Raw genomic sequence first — 20895 nt, 5'->3', positions numbered from 1 at the left:
TGTTGGGCCTAAATAATGTGCCCAGGGGCTTGTGAAAAGTACATTATATTACAATACGTCATACAACAACATTCATAAACATTAGTTGCTGCATAAATCATATTGTCCACCTGTCAATTGCATTCGGGACAATAGAAATACCCACCAGTAATGTGGCCAAATAGGTGAATTAGTGCTGTATTAGTTACACTGACTTAAAATTTAACAACAACAGCAACCCTTAGTTGCACTGACTTAAAATGTAACAACAACAGCAACCCTTAGTTGCACAGACTTTAAATTTAACAACAGCAACCCATAAGGATGCTGCCAAGCTGGCTATGGCACATAATGCTACGTTCGTTTTACACTTTCCAGTAGCATGATAATAATATTTCCGGAAGTCAACCGCAGGCATAGCAAGCCTATAATCAAAATAGTTGACCATCTGAATGGCGAAACTATTAGCCGGTTTGTGTTGAGGGCTTTTCAGGAAGCCTGTAACATACAATAGTTTATCTTTAGCCTATCTTTGGTACATTTTCGATTACATGACAGGTCCAACATTGGCTACTGTCTGTAGCAGCCTGTTATTACAGGCTACTCACCACAGGCGAAGACGCACGAATCCCGAATTGCTTTGTGCTTATTTCCAGATGCGTCCTTCTGTAGCTTCCGTAGTATTTCTTCCATGATAAGACTAAGAGGACAAAATGAGCTATTTTCAAATAAGTGCGATGGTCCAGTTCACGGGCGCAGCATCCCTATTCTCTTATGATGATTCACTCCCAGGCCAGTGATGTAAGACGGAACGTGAGAGGAAGCGTTTATTTACAGCGTCGCATAGCCATTCCAGGGTTTTCGGACTGTTATATATTTATGCGACCTGATCATTCTCATAATGAAACACCTGCATTTTTTGAAAATTACATGCCATTCTTTCTACTGGGCTGTCTTGATTTGAGTATGTATGGCCCATATAATTTCCCCTTAATTCGTTCTGGGAAATCTGAAACTGTGGCCATGGATCTGCTTTGACGGCGGACGCAGGTGGCCTGCGAGAGTGGCTTGCGATTGTGTTTTACAGTTTTAGACCTATGCATGGTAATATTGTTGGGATGAAGATAGTAATATTTCAGAATAAACCATCTATCCCCGAGCCTGAGTTAAATTTAGACATGCAAAACACAGTCGTTCGCCACCCGATCGATTCCATGGAATCTGACTCCATGCATTATATTCCTTCTCACCCTCCATTCAACCGCACCGGCTTCACGGTCGTCACTAGTTACCACAGCCACAAAGTCATAATTATGGCTAAACCCAATGATTTCTATTTACACTAAATTACTAATAGGGGGCGCTGTGTTGAAGCTATCATGCCTCCATCTTGGCACTCCCAGACCATCGTAAAAGCTATATTTTGGAAGCTATAGAAATGAATTAATTCATGTCTACATTAGTTTTTGCCACATTTATTCTATTACAGACACCTTAATGCACACCTTTAACTTTTATATTATGTGAGCTAAACATTAAATAAAAAATGAAAAAAATATATACAAATGTTTTCCTTAAAGAATAATTTTTGGAGTTTACTAATCCCCATACAACAACAAAAATACTTAAATACATATAATTTTGTCCTTAAAACATTTAATTGAAATACTGTAGAATTCCATTCATTCCTATGGAGGACTCCACAAGAGTGCAAGTATGGCCGACCAGTGGCTTCAAAGCCTCTCAATGGCCAATACATAGCATCAGCAATCCAGGAGTGTATTCATCACGGAAACCGTTTACCGTTTAAGAACAAAACGGAAGCAAACAGAGCAAACGGAATTAAACGGGAAGGACCTACCTGAATTTGTCCAATAGAAACTCTCGTTTGTGTTTTCCATTTGGAGAATATTGTTTCTGTGCAACAGAGTCAGCGAAATGTTTACACCCCAGGGTTTATATACATCATTGGCTAAACCCAGCCTATTTCTAAATGTATCTTCTTAAAGATTTTAAACCTAACACTTACCTTAACCCTAACCGTAACCCAATTGCTAACCTTATGCCTAACCCTAACCATTGTTTTCATGAATTCTTACCATAGCACATTTTGACTTTGTGGCTGTGGTAACTAGTGACAACCGGCCTTCACAGTTGCTACCCCCAACACAACGCAAAACAGGACATTTGTAATCCTCAAACATTTTATGGAGTAGCTGCGTGACCTGGCCCGCTCGGCGACATTCTATAACCCCGCAGAATGCAACATTGTACCGAAAAACACTATCAAGAAGTAGCTTATTTTGATTTTGGACTCAATGTTGCGTTCTGCATTCACAAACTTGTCATTAAAAAGCAGCCTTATCCACATAGCAAAGGTAAACTCAAAATCTGTATAAGGTTTAGAATAGGCCTATAATATACATTATAATATAGCCTAATATACAGTGAACAAAAATATAAATGCAACATGTAAAGTGTTGGTCCCATGTTTCATGAGCTAAAATAAAAGATCCCAGACATTTTCTATACGCACAAATGTGTTTACATCCCTGTTAGTGAGGATTTCTCCTTTGCCAAGATAATCCATCCACCTGACAAGTGTGGAATTTCAAGAAGCTGATTAACCAGTATGATCATTACACAGGTGCACCTTGTGCTGGGGACAATAAAATGCCACTCTAAAATGTCCACAACACAATGCTACAGATGTCTCAAGTTTTGAGGGAGCGTGCAGTTGGCATGCTGACTGCAGGAATGTCCACCAGAGCTGTTGCCAGAGAATTGAATGTTCATTTTATACCATAATCCGCCTCCAAAGTTGTTTTAGAGAATTTGGCAGTACGTCCAACTGGCCTCACAACCGCAGACCACATGTAAACACGCCAGCCAGGACCTCTACATCTGGCTTCTTCACCTGCGGGATCGTCTGAGACCAGCCACCCGGCCAGCTAATGAAACTGTGGGTTTGCACAACCAAAGAATTTCTGTACAAACTGTCAGAAACCGTCTCAGAGAAGCTCATCTGCATGCTCATCGTCCTCACCAGGGACTTAACCTGACTGCAGTTCGGCGTCATAACCGACTTTAGTGGGCAAATGCTCACCTTCGATGGCCACTGGCATGCTGGAGATGTGTGCTCTTCACGGATTAATCCCAATTTCAACTGTACCAGGCAGAGGGCAGACAGCGTGTATGGTGTTGTGTGGGCGAGCGGTTTGCTGATGTAAATGCTGTGAACAGAGTGCCCCATGGTGGCGTGGGGTTATGGTATGGGCAGGCATAAACTACGGACAACGAACACAATTGCATTTTATCATTGACAATTTGAATGCACAGATACCCTGATGAGATCCTGAGGCCCATTGTCGTGCCATTCATCCACTGCCATCACCTCATGTTTCAGCATGATAATGCAATGCCCCATGTCGCAAGGATCTGTTCACAATTCCTGGAAGCTGAAAATGTCCCAGTTCTTCCATGGCCTGCATATTCACCAGACATGTTACCCATTGAGCATGTTTGGGATGTTCTGGATCAACGTGTTCGATAGCTTGTTCCAGTCAAAAACGTGACTTTCCTGTGTTTTATATATATTTCCACACTACGAGGTTGGAATAATACTATGAAATTGTGAAAATGATGATAATGCCCTTTTAATGAAATAACTTTTTGAAAAGATGGCCTGAAATTTCAGCCTGTTTTGGTGGGATGGAGCTTTGGTCTGCCTGGTGACCTATTAATTAGTTAATATACCAATAAGAAAGAAAGTTCCAAACCTCTCTGCCAATAACAGCTAGTTTTCCTCTTGCTTGAGGAAATGTCTCTTTACCAAGAAGCTATTTTTGTTTATTTTTTACCATTTTATTTTAAAACAATCACAGTAAAAAAATAAAAATATTTAACCTTTATTTAACCAGGTAAGCCAGTTGAGAACAAGTTCTCATTTACAACTGCGACCTGGCCAAGATAAAGCAAAGCAGTGCGATAAAAACAACACAGAGTTACATATGGGGTAAACAAAACATAAAGTCAAAAATAGAATAGAAAATATATATACAGTATGTGCGAATGTAGTAAATTATGGAGGTAAGGCAATAAATAGGCCATAGTGCAAAATAGTTACACTTTCGTATTAACACTGGAATGATAGATGTGCAAAAGATGATGTGCAATTAGAGATACTGGGGTGCAAATTAGCAAAATAAATAACAATATGGGGATGAGGTAGTTGGGAGGGCTAATTTCAGATGTAATTAGGGCTGTGTACAGGTGCAGTGATCGGTAAGCTGCTCTGACAACTGACGCCTAAAGTTAGTGAGGGAGATAAAAGTCTCCAGCTTCAGAGATTTTTGCAGTTCGTTCCAGTCATTGGCAGCAAAGAACTGGTACTTCATTGCTAACCAAAAATGATTTGATATTGAGATAAAAACGGCTGCACTGAGCATTTAATAACCTTCATCATTTATCATTGCCATACTGATTGTACTACTACTTCAACCAATGTGTTTCCTGAAAGAAAGTAGCCTACAGTAGACCTTCAGGTGTCACAAAGAGTCCATACAGTGACTAGACCACACTTTATAGCCTGTGTGGCACTGAAGGTGTTACAGTGCGCTGGGTAATATGAAACCGACTCTCAATGGGTTGGGCTTGGAGTTGCTGGTTGGGTTGACTCTCGCCCTTCATACATGACCAGTTTTACAGGTTTATTAAACAGGTTTACTGTGACCTGATTACGTTGCAAACTCGGGTGTGGCTTTTAGATTTGATCAGTAAAAAAGGTGTACACAGACCCAGACGTTATCTGGACGCTCGACCGCTTCTATCTGAACTGTCTTTTCTGTTTGTCGAATATGTTTCGCTGTGGAATTGCGTATCCAAGATGCAGGTGGATCGTACCACTTCTTTTGCTTTTTGCGATTATATTTGATATTATTGCCATTGCTGCTACCTCGGGATGGGTTGAGGACAAGGGCGCAAAATCCCACTACGCAAGTATGTGGAGCCAATGTCGAGGGCGGAATGACAACTGGGACTGCACATCTCTCATGGAATTGTGTAAGTATCATATTGTGGGGGGATTCACTCAACAGCCCTAATCATCGCGACAAGGGAAATACATGTATAGCCTACTGTACAATGGTGTACATGTATTCAGACATGGATTTAGAGACTATTGTGCTGACAGTTACAGGGCTGAATATCATAACTAAAAGCCTACCTATACAGAAAAAAAGGGTATTCCACGGATGTATTTAATTAGTTGTTCATTGTTTATAGGGCAATTGCATAGGCCTAGCCTACTTAATAAAAAAGTCCACCATTTGAACAACCTAGTTATTTATTTCTGTCCACATTTTATTTACAAAAAGTCCACCATTTCTTTACAACAAGCAAAGGAATGCTCTGCTGGGAGTTTTTCAATGGCAAAGTGGCAGCCAGCCAGAGTGAACTTTGAACAACACTTTATTTATCCTGGCTGTTTCCCATTCTCTTTAGCCTGTCATTTTCCTAGATAAACCCAACCCGGTAGCTGTTTATTTGTGTTGGTGTTTTCCTCAATTGTACAGGTACTATAATAGATCAACCCTTACATCTCAACTCATGATGGTAATCAGAAAATATTTCTGATCAAGCAAATATCCACGCAGATCCTTTTCTCATACTAAATTACAATGTTGGCTGTAATAAATATATTGTAAGAATAGAAATCATAGCCAATGGCAGGATGTGTCAAACTTTCAACATGAAAGCAATTTTCCCATTCCTAACAATAGAATAGACTAGAACCAAATAGAATAGAATAGAGAATTGCCTTTGAATATTGATGTTAACAGGCAGGATTAATTAATATCAAGATGACTTTCTCAGTCATGTTCTCAGGGCTATTTTTAGAAGCGTGATGAGTGCCTTTACCAAGCTGGAGAGGTCCTGCCAGACAAGCTGTGGTGAGAAAAGAGAAGTGAGAAAAATGTATCTTTGTCTTCACTGGACAGTGAAAAATATCCATGTCTGGTACATACTGAACACATGCTCTTTCTTACTCAGAACTCAGGAAGTACTGCTGCAGTCAGTCAGTTAGAACAGCTGTATTGTCAATCAGGTAGTAGTCCAAATGGACTAGTAGTTTCAGCCCTCAGTAAACAATGGCAACATTGTTTACTTATCAGGAGAGGATAAGGTGGTCACACTTATCCCAGTGTCCTTGCTCAATAAATGGGTTCCTTCCATAAAGACAACCATTCACTTACCCTATACTGTGGGAATGCATAGCCCAGTAGTGAACAAAGCAGACAGGTGGAATTGGACTCATAGAAATGCAATTGGTATAATTGTACCATTCATTTTCATACCATACAAATCAAGGGGAATGATATATTCCTTTTTATTGTGCAGTGTATGTAGAGTCAGTGCTGCTGGTCCAACGTAAACAATGTTTGGGTGAGTGCAGTTGGCTATAATGTCGCATTCTGACTGTTGCCATCAAGGTGAACTAGTATTGGCATATTACCACTGGAACACAACTTTGTTGTGATTAAACAACCTCAGCAGTATGTTGTCAAATCCAAGGGCCACTCCCTGTCCCTTCTTGGGTGTGAACATAGCATGGATGGAGTCTCTGGAATTAGTGGTGTCATGCTGGACTGATGGTGTTATGGGATTTGTTTGTCTTCAAAACCAAACCAGTGTGAACACTTTTCGTTGTATATTGTGTAATAACAAAGTAATTACTACCGTATCAACATTGTATTAACATTGCATCAACATTGTATTAACATTGTCACACAATTTATTAATTGCTTTGAAATTGTATACCATAGTAATGGAGTTGAGCGTTTTTGTGTGATTATTAGTGTTACCCAAATCAGTAGCTGTCATTTAAAACGCATGCTGCATGAATGAAATAAACAACACTCAAAAGTGCACGTATGAACAAAACAGTGCCAAAATGAATTCTAATCGCTGTAGATGACGACTCAACTGATTTAAGCACTTTAAGTTCAGACCCATACTTATTCTAACTAACAGCATTTGATAGCCATTGGTTGTTTATTTTGAACTTGATTCGGAAAGACACAAGACAGATGTTCCCCATCTGGAGAGTATTAACACTGTCCGGTCTATTTGTCAGCTACCATCGGCCCTGTAAGCTGTCCACACCACACGGTTTGGATTGGATTTGCTCACTGACACTAACATTTAAAGAGATCCTTTGCAACAGTCACACAACGGTAACAGTTGGCTACTAATACACCAAAATTGTTATCAAACATGGACTTGAGATCCAGAAATGCACATCACTGTGAGTGTCTCTGTGTGAGAATACTTACATTTTCTGACCACAAAAAACATGGCTACTATCCATTCTCACACCACCGCTCTGTAGTTCTATTAAATGTTTGAATGATACTCTCTACAATATGTTTTAGTACACATGGAATAAAACTTGATAGACTAGGACCCCATTGTTTGTTAGAGGCAAGTTAGTGCATGACTGCAGTGCCTGAGGCTTAGGTGTAGGCTGCCTGCCATTTGACCCTGAAGTCAGAGAGAGAGAGTGAATAATTTAAGGTGTGAGCTCTGCATGTGCATGCAACAGATGTGAACATGTCAGTTAATAACCTACCACCTATAATTAATTACATTAGACATTTTAGTAATTTATCCAGAGCAACTTAATGTGTGTTGAAATACCATACAGTTGTGATACTGTAGAACAAATGTTTGTTGCACATTGCAATGAAACCTATCAGTGCAATGAAACCACTTTATCTTCCTGTGGACACTCCTTCATTGTGCTGAAGGGCTGCAGTTGTTCTTGGGAGAATGTGATGTTACGTAATAGAAAAAACAGTTGTTACAATTTCTGTTTATTGAATGTACCTTTATCAGTTTTCAAGATATTTCAAAATGTAGGGCTATGTGTAAAGAGTTATTTGTGTCAAGTATAGTCAAACCACGTGTGTACAACTGGAAATGCATTATGCAATTGCATGTCAAGTGCTTTGCTAAAAAAAATCCACTTTCCCAAAAATCACTCCAATATCTCCGAACCTCTTATCCTTCAAATTCCAAAACACATTTAATTCTAGCTCCATAATATACAGATGTAGGATCTTAATTTGAGCCATTTTGCTACAGCAGGAAAATAATTATTCAACAACAGGAAATGTGAATTATTATGTGGATTATAATTAATGGACATTTTTGTAGGGGTTGATACATGTTTAGTAAGGGAAAATCAAGTCTGAAATTTCAAAGTGGAAATTACAAATTTCAGAAGCCTTTTAAAATCTCAAATACACTACAAGTTTTACATTTCCTGCATTGCAGGAAAGTTCTCCTGCAACAGGGTGATCAAATTAAAACCCTACATCTGTACTTACCAGCTCAAAAGTATATAGGGATTTAACAATCTTTCTAGAAATATGTTTAGAGTATTGTCTATAGATACTAAACACTGTTTGTTGATGTGTTTTCAGCTTGGGCCCAGGCTGTGGCAGCTCTTATGATCATCGGCCTCATCATCCTCATCATCGCTTTCATCATCTCCTGTATCGCCCTCTGCTGCACCCTCAACATCAGCCTGCTGCCTGTCATTGGGGCCCTGCTCTTCATCACTGGTAAGATACACAAAACGTTTCTGTTGTTCTTGGGGCAGTTTTCCGGATTAATCTTACTCCTGGACTGAAAAGCAATCTCCATTGAAAATGCTTTTTAGTCCAGTATTAGGCTTAATCTGTGTCAGGGAAACCGCCCCCTTATGTTTTCTACTTCAAGTGTCTGGGCTAATGGAGGACAGGTTAGTTATTGAAGACAAGAGTAGTGAAATATTAACAACTGCCTTGTCTTTGTGAATTCGGCCTGCCTCAAAATGTCTGGCTTCAAGCCTCAAACTACAAACACTCTCATACTTTATTGTGTTCTATGCTCCTCCATGTTCAGATGGTGCTCAAGTAGGATGCCAACCATAGCTACTGTAGAGTTGGAGAGTCCTAAAGCTAGTCTTCCTCTGATTTCAAATCAAATCAAATCGTATTGGTCACATACACATATTTAGCAGATGTTATTGCAGGTGTAGTGAAATGCTTGTGTTTCTAGCTCCAACAGTGCAGTAATATCTAACAATTCACAACAATACACACACATCTAAAATTTGAACCATTGCCAAGGACAAGAGGGAGTGGGAGTTGTTTGTGTCCCTACTCTGCTCTGAGGTTCAGGGAAGAAGGGCTGTGGTATGGCGTTGCCATGGAACCTGGGAGAATGTTCAACGTCTGGCTGAGTCACAGCACTGATAGTGAGATCATAGGGCATTGAGAATGACCACTCCCCACCCTCACCACTCCCCCTGCCCCCCTTCTGCAGCTGTCACCCTAGTGTGAAACCTGATAGCCCAGCCCTGCCTATGCCTAGAGGGAAAGAGAGAGGCTACACAGTCAGTCAGAATTACACTGAAACTTTCTGTCAGACATAGCTGAATCATAGAGCTGTCTGAGTATAAAGCTGATGCATAGTCCTATTATGGGAATTATTGTGTTTTGCTAGTGTTTAGAGTATAGTAAATAATTATTACTATTTAGAACTAGTTCTGACTGGATCATTACTACCTGTGGACATAAAATAGTAACAGTAGTATCATCGCTATGTGTGATACTTTGTTTGATCCCACTTTGTTTGTGATTCGCCATCCATACAGTGAAAGTGTAAAAGATGAGTCTCAGTTTCTCAACTTTACCTCACAGTACACTTTTTACCGATTTCCTTGACTTAGTTACCCAGCTTCTAATTTAAATGACACAGATCTGGTGGTTTTGTCTAAGCCCATTAAGCTACAGTACCCACGTACAAAACTATTTCACACACACACACCTAAACGCTAGTTTTGGCAGGCTCTCACAAATGTATGTGTCACAGTTCCACAAAGTCAGCCTCCTCCCCTGTTCGGAATGATCCACCACTGACAAACCTCTCTGTTCTGTCTGTTCTTCACCACAGTGGTCATTCAGTTCATCGCCCTCATCATCTACCCAGTCAAGTTCAATGACCTGATCTTCGAGGGCCACTACGACTACACCTGGGCCTATGGCTTCGGTTGGGGGGCCACCATCCTCACCATCGGCTGTGGGATTCTCTTCTGCTGCCTGCCTCGCTACGAGGACGAGCTCACAGGCCTCGCCAAGACCAAATACATCTATACCTCAGCTTAGAGGAACCACGGACACCCGCAGGCTACATCTCAATAGTCTGAAGTGGCTTCCCTTCTCCGCATCTCCTTCCCTTCATCTACACTGATGAAAACACAGGATAGGTGAAAGCAAAATAGTGGACACCTGCCAGGTTCTTTCACATCAGTGCAGATGAAGGACAGGAGACAAGGAGACAAGGAGACAAGGAGAGGAAGCCCACTTTAGACTATTGAGATGCAGCCCCAGGACAGAAGCACCTCTGCCACCACAGAGGACAGAGGACACTGACACTTAGACATATCATTGGACGTTAATTTAGTCATTTCCAACAACGCTGAATGCCCTCTCCGTTGGAAGGATCCCATAGATGTGTATCTCTGTCTAACGCCCTATTTCCGACCCTATACTGACCCCCATATTGATTTGAGTGGCCCACATGTTACCAAGGGAGGCTGCCAAGTATGGCTATTCCAGAGGCTTTGTTTCTATCACATTGGATGTTTTCCACGTTTTACGTTTGTGTAGAGTAGTTGAAGTGACCTAGATGCAATATTGCAGATTATACATAAAACATTTACATAATCCTCCACAACCTTATCCAGACCCTTGCTATAATTCTCCATTGTAAATTAGTTCAATGCAAAATCACAGAAGTGCACTTAATATCAATGTTAAGGAGTCCATCGTTTAGAGTTTATGGATTATGTCAAGTGTTCTAACCAGCTGAGTGAGAGGGTGTATGTCCTACGCACAATGCTAATGTATTTGACTGCAGGATTGTTATTTGGTCTCATATGGATGTTTTAAGATGTTGCTTTTGATAGCTTTATTCACTTTAATTCTAATTTGAATTGTTGAGGCCATTGAATGGCTAAACTGAATTATTGTAAGTATAGTAGAGAAAATGGACTGCAGGGCTCTCCAACCCTGTTCCTGGAGAGATACCATCCTGTAGGTTTTCACTCCAACCCTAATATAGCACACCTGATTCTAATAATTAGCTAGTTGATAAGCTGAATCAGGTTAGTTACAACTGGGGCTGGAGCAAAAACCTACAGGAGGTAGCTCCCCAGGAACAGGGTTGGAGAGCCCTGCTGTACAGTATGGTGCAAGGAAGAGACATGTGTGTTTTTGCTTTTATTCAAGTAGTTTAAGAATTCCGTTTATAGTCATTGTATTATGCAACACAAAGCTGTATCTTAATGCAAGATATTTTGTCCTTTTTTCTATTTTAGTTTTCTTACTCCAACAAGGACAATTTTCTTGATTGAATATGAATGGGTATGACAATGGGTATTGCTGTATTGTATTGTTAGTGACACCTTTTGAAACCTAAAACACAAATAAAGGGAAAAATACAACGTTATTAAAACATCATTTTATGTGCTGTTAATGGTAACCAACTTGAAGCACCCAACCACAGATTGACGTACAGTTCATTTAGCATTTGACTTATTAAGTCTTGTAGGAGACAATGTAATCTCTTTCAACAGCATCAAGAGAGCCCTATGAGTCTGCTACACAAGGCTAGTAGTGTAATGTCATACTAAGACGTGCCTTCATTTTTCATAAAATGTGTTGTTGACCTATTGAATAGGACTTTCTATGGACTCATAACTCATCAAGTCATATATCAATTGAAATAGAAAAGGTCATATCGATATTCAATAACATTCTGGTAACCATCTTTGTTTATTTAGTAGTTTAAATATACAATTTTCAGCAGTGTGTCCTTTTAATGCAATAAATAGTTTTTTTTCACAAGTTATATCTTCAGACTTCTTGTATGTGTGTATGTGCGTGTCCATGTGTGTGTATGTACAGAACCAGTCAAAAGTTTGGACACACCTACTCATTCAAGGGTTTTTCTTTATTTTTACTATTTTCTACATTGTAGAATAATAGTGAAGACATCGAAACTATGAAATAATACATATGGAATCATGTAATAACCAAAAAAGTGTTAAACAAATCAAAATAGATTTTAGATTCTTCAAAGTAGCCACCCTTTGCCTTGATGACAGCTTTGCACACTCTTGGCATTTGCTCAACCAGCTTTACCTGGAATGCTTTTCCAACAGTCTTGAAGGACTTCCTGTTCAAATATTTTTTATTGAACACACACAAGAATGGTGTATAGGTATGAAAGACATGTGTACAGTTCTTATCTAAACATAAGAGAACAGACATGAACAACAAGACCCAGAGTTCTGGACACAAAACAAATATTACAAAACACGACATACAGAACAGGGACAGGTAGAAAGAAAAAGGGGTAGATGTAACCCCCCACTTATACCCCCCTTTATCCCCCATTCCACCCTATTCCCCTCCCGACTGCTCGAGTGTCGGGGCCAGCACACGCTGCCCAAAGGTAGATTACAATATGACAATTGAGAGTGCGTTAAAAAGTACAAATTCACAGCACCGACTGGTCCAGGTAAGAGAGGAAAGGCTGCCAGATTTGATCAAATGTTGATAATTTATTGTTCAGAATATTCCTAATTCTTTCTAAGTGTACAGTTTTTGCCACTTTGCTGAGCCATAATTTGGTAGAGGGCGCTTCCCTCCTTTTCCAAAACAACAAGATTAATTTTTTTGCCGAGATGAGACTGTAAGAGATTAGTTGTTTTTGGGAGTTGGTTAATCCGTTTAGGGAATCGGACACTCCCAGGATTATCAAAAGCGGGTCTGGGTCTATTGAAGTCTCCAGAACTTCAGAGAGGACCCCAAATATTCCACACCAATAACCATACAGACTAGAGCATAGGGCAAAGCAGTGGAGTAGTGTACCCTGCTCAGCCTGACATTTATCACACATAGGGGATGTATCAGGAAATATCCTATGCAGTTTAGTTTTGGAATAGTGTAATCTGTGTAATACCTTAAATTGTATGAGACGATGTCTGGAGTTAATGGAGCAGGTGTGGATATACTCCAAGCTATCCTCCCAGTCTGCCACCGAAATATCAGTCCCTAGTTCTTCCTCCCATTTTGCCTTAATGGCATCTGTAGAGGGTGCGCTAACAGATTGAAAAGCGTCATATAGACGAGATATCAGTTTGTTTGAGGTGGGGCATATTTTTATGCATCCGTCAAACATGGAAGGTTTAGCATTCTCAAATGTTGGGAGGTGTTTTCTAACATAGTCTCTAATTTGTAGGTATCTGAAAAAGTTACTTCTGGGAAGGTTATAAGTTTCCCTCAGCACTTCAAAGGAAGCAAAGGTCCCTCCTATATATAAATCCCCTATGGTACTTATCCCCAACTCTCCCCATCGCTCAAAGGTGTTATCAAGGTTAGAGGGGGAAAAGGAGGGATTCCTGGCAACAGGGAGCATGAATGATATTGGTCTAAGCTCAAAGTGGACTTTAATTTGCTTCCAGATTCGGACTGTGCTATGTATAATAGGATTGTTATGGTAAAGTGACATCTTCAGATTAACAGGTGACAAAATCACGGCACCAATAGAGAAGGGGTGACACTCCTCCCGCTCCATGCTAAGCCAGCTGGATGGCGGGGTTGCGTCATCCAGCAAAAACGTAACAGCGCGGAGGTTAGCGGCCCAATAGTAAAATATAAAATTTGGGAGAGACAATCCTCCTTCCATCTTGGATTTACATAGGTGTTTTTTACCTATCCTGTGTGTTTTATAATCCCAGATGAAAGGATTGATAATAGAGTCCAGTTGTTTATGAAATGATTTAGGTATGAATACTGGGATGTTCTGGTATAGGTAGAGCAGTTGTGGGAGGAAGACCATTTTAATGGCATTAATTCTTCCGAGCAGAGAAATTGGGAGAGTCCTCCAAAACTGTATGTTTGCCTTGAGATTTTGCATCAGAGAAGGGAAATTCTCTTTAAATAGTAAGGAGTATTGTTTGGTAACTACAATTCCAAGGTAGATACATTTTTCTGAAGATAACTTAACTGGAAGATGTTCTAGCCAGGAGGTGTTTTGCAACCGTATGGGCATTAACTCACTCTTGTTCCAATTTATTCTGTATCCCGAGAAGGTACCAAACAAATTAATCACCTCAAGAATAGCTGGAATACTAGCTTGGGGTTATGTTACATAGAGGAGAATATCATCTGCGTATAGGGAAATCTTATTTAGAGTATCTTTAGTATTATAGCCGTGTATTGCTGAATGAGATCTGATCGCTTGAGCGAGAGGTTCAATAATTCGGGCGAAGAGCATAGGCGACAGCGCACAACCCTGCCTTGTCCCTCTGTGAAGGTTAAATCGGGGCGACATTGATTGGTTAGTGAGTATTCTCGCACAGGGGTTCCTATATAGAAGCTGGATCCAATTTATGAACCCATCTCCAATATTAAATTTCTGTAGGACCTTGAATAGATAGGGCCACTCAACTTGGTCAAAGGCCTTTTCGGCGTCAAGAGATATAACGGCAAGGTCCACGTTAGGTAACCTCTGAGAATACATAATGTTGAAGAGGCGCCTGAGATTGAAGAATGAGTTTCTATTAGGGATAAAGCCGGTCTGGTCTGAATGGACCAATTTGCCAATTAAAGTGCTAAGCCTGTTAGCCAGAGTTTTTGCTAAAATCTTTTGGTCTGTATTAAGGAGGGATATTGGTCTTTATGACCCTACCTCTTCCGGATCTTTACCCTTCTTATGTATAACTGTAATAAACGCCTCATCCAAAGTAGATGGGAGAGCTGTCACGATCGTCGAACAGAGATGAGGACCAAGGCGCAGCGTTGCAGGCAAACATATTTATTGTTAGAGAGTAAACACTCGAACAAAACAACAAACGATACGTGACAGTTCACGGTCTAACATAAACAGACTTGAAACAAGATCCCACAAACACAAATGGGAAACAGACAGTTTAAATATGGCTCCCAATCAGAGACAACCAACGACAGCTGACACTCGTTGCCTCTGATTGGGAGCCACTCAGGCCAACATAGAAATACACATACTAGATAAACAAATGAAATGCACACCCTGGCTCAACATACAAGTGTCCCCAGAGCCAGGGCGTGACAGTACCCCCCCCTAAAGGCGCGGACTCCGACCGCGCCCACCAAACACCACAGGGGAGGGACCGGGTGGGCACTCCGCTTAGGCGGCGGATCCGGCTCGGGCCTGATCCCCGCTCCCTCTCCAACCCCCAAAGTACCCCTGGTCCGGTCTGGCCCCGCTGGCCGGAGCTGGACTGCACACTGGTGGAGCGGATTGCTCTAGCTCCGGCGTGAAGCATCTGACCGGTGCAGGACCAGCCACCGGTGGAACAGGCACGGGCCGTGCCGGACTGACGACGCACACCACTGGGTTGGTGTGGGGAGCAGGAGCGGCCGCGCCGGCTGACGAAACGCACCACTGACTTGGTGCGGGGAGCAGGAGCGGGCCGGACCGGGCTGACGGCGCACCACTGACTTGAGTGCGGGAGCAGGAACGGACCGTGCCGGGCTGACGGCGCACCACCGACTTGGTGCGGGGAGCAGGAACGGGCCGAGCTGGGCTGAAGAAACGCACCACTGACTTGGTGCGGGGAGCAGGAATGGGCCGGACCGGCTGACGACGCGCACCACCGACTTGGTGCGGGGAGCAGGAACGGGCCGCGCCGGGTTGACGAAACGCACCACTGACTTGGTGCGGGGAGCAGGAATGGGCCGGACCGGGCTGACGACGCGCACCACTGACTTGGTGCGGGGAGCAGGAACGGGCCGCGCCGGGACTGCAAACGCACCACTGACTTGGTGCGGGGAGCAGGTGCGGGCCGGACCGGGCTGACGCACGCGCACCACTGACTTGGTGCGGGAGCAGGAACGGACGCGTGCCGGGCTGACGGGCGCACCACTGACTTGGTGCGAGTGGCAGGAACAGGCCGGACCGTACTGGGAACACACACCACTGGCCCCTACGTGGGGATCAGGAACAGGCCGGACCGGACTGGCAACACACGCCAGTACCTCTCGCCGTGCCTCTACATCCTCCTTCCCCCTGGTGACCAGTGACTCCCCGTAACCTGGCGGCCTCCTGCTGCCCCGTCCGTCACGGCGTTAGCCCCCCCCTAAAAAATTTATGGGCTTCACTCCTACCCGTGGACCAGGTCTCCATGTCTCTAGCCAGACATTCACCCCACTGCTCCAAAGTCCAACCTTTCTGTTCTTCACTTGGCTTGGCCCAGTCGAGACTCCTACTCCACTGATCCCAAGTCCTTCCTCTCTCCTCTTCACGCTGCTTGGTCCTGTCTTGGTGGGATCTTCTGTCACGATCGTCGAACAGAGATGAGGACCAAGGCGCAGCGTTGCAGGCAAACATATTTATTGTTAGAGAGTAAACACTCGAACAAAACAACAAACGATACGTGACAGTTCACGGTCTAACATAAACAGACTTGAAACAAGACCCCACAAACACAAATGGGAAACAGACAGTTTAAATATGGCTCCCAATCAGAGACAACCAACGACAGCTGACACTCGTTGCCTCTGATTGGGAGCCACTCAGGCCAACATAGAAATACACATACTAGATAAACAAATGAAATGCACACCCTGGCTCAACATACAAGTGTCCCCAGAGCCAGGGCGTGACAAGAGCTCCATCCTCATTGGCCCGAACCAACATTTTGTGCAGGTAGGGAGATAGCATGTTGCTGAATGTTTTATAGAATTCACCAGGGTATCCATCTGGGCCCGGGGTCTTGCCACTCTTTAGAGATTTAATTGTTTCTCTAATTTCTTCAAGAGATATTTCCTTATTCAGGAAGTTAGAGTCTTCCTGGTTCAGGGCAGGAAGATTACAGTCCTCCAAAAAGTTTTGCATAATTAAGGGGTTAGGATCCGCTTTAGATGTATATAGAGTCTCATAAAACTGACGGAATCTGTCATTGATGTCTTTGGGGGAGGAGAGTAATTCCCCAGATGCAGATTTAACTTTGTGAATCATTCGGTCACTCACGTTTTTCGAAGTTGTCTGGCGAGTAATTTGTGTGGTTTGTCACCAAACTCAAAATATTTTTGCTTGGCATAGAGAAAAGATTTAGCAATTTTAGCCGAGAGGATCTGATTGTATTTAAATTTTAAAGACATAATTTGTTTATGTTTCTCCATAGATGGATGTCTAGCATTCTCCCTATCCAGTAAGTGAATTTGTCCCTCCAGTTCTACCAATTTTTTTCTGTTTTGCCTACTCCTGGCAGTCTGAAAGGAGATGATACAGCCTCTCAAATAAGCCTTCAGCGTTTCCCACAATAATGCTGGGGAAGTCTCTGTGTTGTCGTTGGTATCAAAGAAAAATGTAATTTGGTCTTTAAGATGTTCACAGAATGTTGGTTCTGTGAGGAGCTGAGGATTCAACCTCCAGACCCTCTCGTTTGGTACGATGTCACCCAATCTCAGGGAGAAGGTGAGTGGACTGTGGTCAGAGATTATAATATCATGATATCTCACATTACAGGTAGAGGGGAGTAGTTTAGCATCAACCAAAAAGTAGTCAATTCGAGTATATACATTGTGAACATGAGAGTAAAAGGAGTATTCCCTACCCGTAGGATTAGAGATCCTCCATATATCAAATAAGTTAGAATTTTTTATGTAGGTATTCAAGAATTCGCTTGAATGGGAGGTAGGGGGTTCGCCGGGTAGAGGATCTATCCAAATATTGGTCTAGTACACAGTTAAGGTCCCCTCCAATGACCAGATTAGTATGGGAGATATCTGGAATCAGGGCAAGGACTCTTTTGAAAAAGAGGGGTTATCAATGTTTGGCCCATAGATATTTAGTAGAGTTACAGAAGTAGAATGGATCTCTCCTATTACGATCACATAACGACCCTCTTTATCCACAATAGTGGTTTTATGTAGAAAGGGAATTCCTTTCCGTACCAGAATCGCTGTGCCTCTCGTTTTGGCAGAGAAGTTAGAGTGATACACTTGTCCCACCCACTTACATTTAAGTCTGTTATGAGAATAGTTTTTCAGATGGGTTTCTTGCAAAAATATAATATCAGATGAAAGTGCTTTCAAGTGGGCTAGGACCCTGCCTCTCTTAATTGGTTCGTTTAAACCCTTGACATTCCAGGAAGTGAATGTAAGTCCCGCCCTCCTCTCATTTGTAGTTCCTATGGTGGCCTGCATAACATGTAACTCACTAAAAAGGTAAGAAAGCGCACCAAACCATCACGATCAGCATATGTAGCACCTACACCCGAGCAGTATCCAACCCAACCCTCCCCCCCCGCAAGCACCTTTACTCTCCACCCTGTTCCCCTACTTTCCCCAACCTTTACCCCCCCCATCAACCCACATTTAACAGGCATACATACACACATAGGACAGAAAAAAATATGAAAATAAAAATAACAAACACATTGTCTGGCCGATGCCAAAAAAGCACGGCGCGACCTCGAACAAGAGGTAAAACACAAATAAAATCCCAACTATGCGCTCACCTCTCACTATCCTAGAACTTCTACTAACATATGAACTGAGGAGGCTCCCGCACTTAAAGTGTTCAATTAGCATCTAATAAACCTAAACAGAATAAGTTGCAACTTAAACATATTGCGCACTTAAGGTTCATCTTGGGTCAATCCCTGAGATAAGCAAGATGTATCATCACAAGATTCTATTGCTAAGCAATACCGGTCTAAACATAAACCATCAGTAACCGACATAGACAGCAGTACAGTTACATATTGTGGGTTAGGAGAAGGGAACAAGGATTTTGATCAATTGAACGTACCCCCCAATCAAAAAAAATAACAAAGTAAATAAAAATGTTAAAAAATTAAAAATGTAAAAATAATAATAATAATAATAATAAAAAATTATTTTCAAATAATTTAAAAAATAGTGATTTATATATACATATGTGCACACATACACATCCACACACACACACACACACATACATACATGTGCATACCTACATACATACACACACACACACACATACGTATATATATACGCACACACACACACATATACACACGTATACACGCACACATACATACACACACCCCCAAAAAATATACATATAAAATAAATATTCTTAAATATATACAGATACATACACACGCATACACACATACATCCATACACACACATCTACATACACAAACATGCATACCCCAGAATAATAATCTATACACATTTAAAATATACACATACATAATACTAAAATGCTAAGAGAAAATAATAATAAAGTACAAATAATTATTATTATATGTACGCACAGGAATAATGTAAGAATTGAAAAATAAATAACGAAACAAAACAAAAATGGGGGAATATAAGTATATCCATCCGAAAGTGTCAATGATCCGACCTGGAAGGCCTCCCAAACAGGCATCGCTCTAAACCCAGTCGGAATGAAAGTGAAATTAACGTTAAGTGAGAGCTCTGACCGCCCTCCATTGGTCAGCTCATCGTATTACATGTTCGGTAGCCCTTGCTGAGACCGTTTAATACGGTTTCACCCGTTATGGTATGGTATGGTATGGATTCGAGTCCGTGAGCAGACCTTAACACACAATGACAAGGCACTCTAACCTGTACAGGGGATTGGTGTATATTCCCGGACAAACTTCTCTGCGTCCAGAACCGAGGAGAGCCAGATCTTCTCCCCGGAAGGCGGGGTAATTCTTAGTCTTGCAGGGAAGAGCAAGGCTGGGCGAAGATGGAGTTTGTAGAGTTTGGTCATGACATCTCTGTAGCCAGCGCGGTGCTTTGCCACATCGGGCGCATAGTCCTCATAGACACGAAAGGGGTGCCCTTTATGTAACAGGTTGCCCCTCATTCGAGCCTCGCGCAGGATAAGATCCTTGGTCTTGTAACTGTGACAACAGATGATTACTGGGCGAGGACGCTGGCCCGGTCCAGGCACTGGGACAAGGGCGCGATGTGCACGGTCCAGTAGGGGATCCGACGCCAAAACATCCGGTCCCATTGCATCCTTCAGTAGCTTGGCGAAGAAGTCGGTGGGGCGAGAGCCCGCCTCCACCCCTTCTGCCAGACCCACAACGCGAAGGTTATGACGCCTGGATCTGCCCTCCAGGTCGACCACTTTCACAGAAAGCCTCTGCACATTATCCTGCAATGACGTGCATAGCTTCTCTAACTCGTCGATCCTACCAGCGTTGAATTCAGAAGCTTTCTCAAGGTCCACAATACTCTGGCCCTGCGAAGCGACCGTTCGAATGGTGCTCTCGATTTTAGTGTCCAGTTCAGCAATAGTAGCCTTAAGATCCTCCGCTATAGCAACACGTAGTTCTCCCAAAGCCCGGGTAAGTTCTGTAAGTGTCACGTTGTTACCTGTGCCTTCCGCCATGTTTGTCTCGTTATTTGGTGGGGAGTAGGCCTCTGATGTGGATTTATTGTCCTTTGGTCGCTTATTACTAGGCATTTTCACATAGAAAGTTACAATATTGTATTAGAAAGAAAAGATTGTTGTAACAAGTGCAATAAAGTAAGTTAGGTTAGATTATTTCGCAAAAAAGTTGCGGGAGCCTCTCACACACAGCCGTTCACTCCAACATGCTAGCTCCGCCCCCGTCTTGAAGGACTTCCCACATATGCTGAGCACTTGTTGACTGCTTTTCCTTCACTCTGCGGTCCAACTCATCCCAAACCATCTCAATTGGGTTGAGGTCGGGGGATTGTGGAGGCCAGGTCATCTGATGCAGCCCTCCATCACTCTCCTTCTTGGTCCAATAGCACTTACACAGCCTGGAGGTGTGTTGGG

At 42.3% G+C, this 20895-nt stretch overlaps 2 protein-coding genes across 6 annotated transcripts in view; one reads left to right on the top strand and one right to left on the bottom strand.

Moving 5' to 3' along the window:
- Positions 1–946, bottom strand: part of LOC121547635 (brefeldin A-inhibited guanine nucleotide-exchange protein 3) — a 51780-nt gene extending 50834 nt beyond the window's left edge. For all 5 annotated transcript variants that reach the window (XM_041858991.2, XM_041858993.2, XM_041858995.2 and 2 more), the window contains exon 1: positions 588–946. In XM_041858991.2, the coding sequence (XP_041714925.1) occupies positions 588–672 (85 nt within the window). In that variant the 5' untranslated portion in view covers positions 673–946. The remainder of the gene's footprint in view (positions 1–587) is intronic.
- Positions 947–4634: 3688 nt separating this feature from the next.
- LOC121547634 (p53 apoptosis effector related to pmp22) lies at positions 4635–10552 on the top strand. Its single transcript, XM_041858990.2, has 3 exons — positions 4635–5040; positions 8466–8606; positions 9982–10552. The coding sequence occupies exons 1-3, from the start codon at positions 4836–4838 to the stop codon at positions 10191–10193; spliced, it is 558 nt and encodes a 185-aa protein (XP_041714924.1). The 5' UTR covers positions 4635–4835; the 3' UTR covers positions 10194–10552.
- Positions 10553–20895: the final 10343 nt, after the last annotated feature.

The sequence above is a fragment of the Coregonus clupeaformis genome, chromosome 31 (genome assembly GCF_020615455.1).
Source record: "Coregonus clupeaformis isolate EN_2021a chromosome 31, ASM2061545v1, whole genome shotgun sequence".
Classification (NCBI taxonomy): domain Eukaryota; kingdom Metazoa; phylum Chordata; class Actinopteri; order Salmoniformes; family Salmonidae; genus Coregonus; species Coregonus clupeaformis.
Note: the sequence above shows the minus strand (reverse complement) of the source record. Positions and strands in the feature narration are given on the sequence as shown.

Coding starts and splice junctions, on each gene's coding strand:
- LOC121547634 (XM_041858990.2), top strand. CDS start 4,836: ATGTTTCGCTGTGGAATTGCGTATCCAAGATGCAGGTGGATCGTACCA. Junction 5,041..8,465: donor CACATCTCTCATGGAATTGT/GTAAGTATCATA, acceptor ATGTGTTTTCAG/CTTGGGCCCAGGCTGTGGCA. Junction 8,607..9,981: donor GGCCCTGCTCTTCATCACTG/GTAAGATACACA, acceptor TCTTCACCACAG/TGGTCATTCAGTTCATCGCC.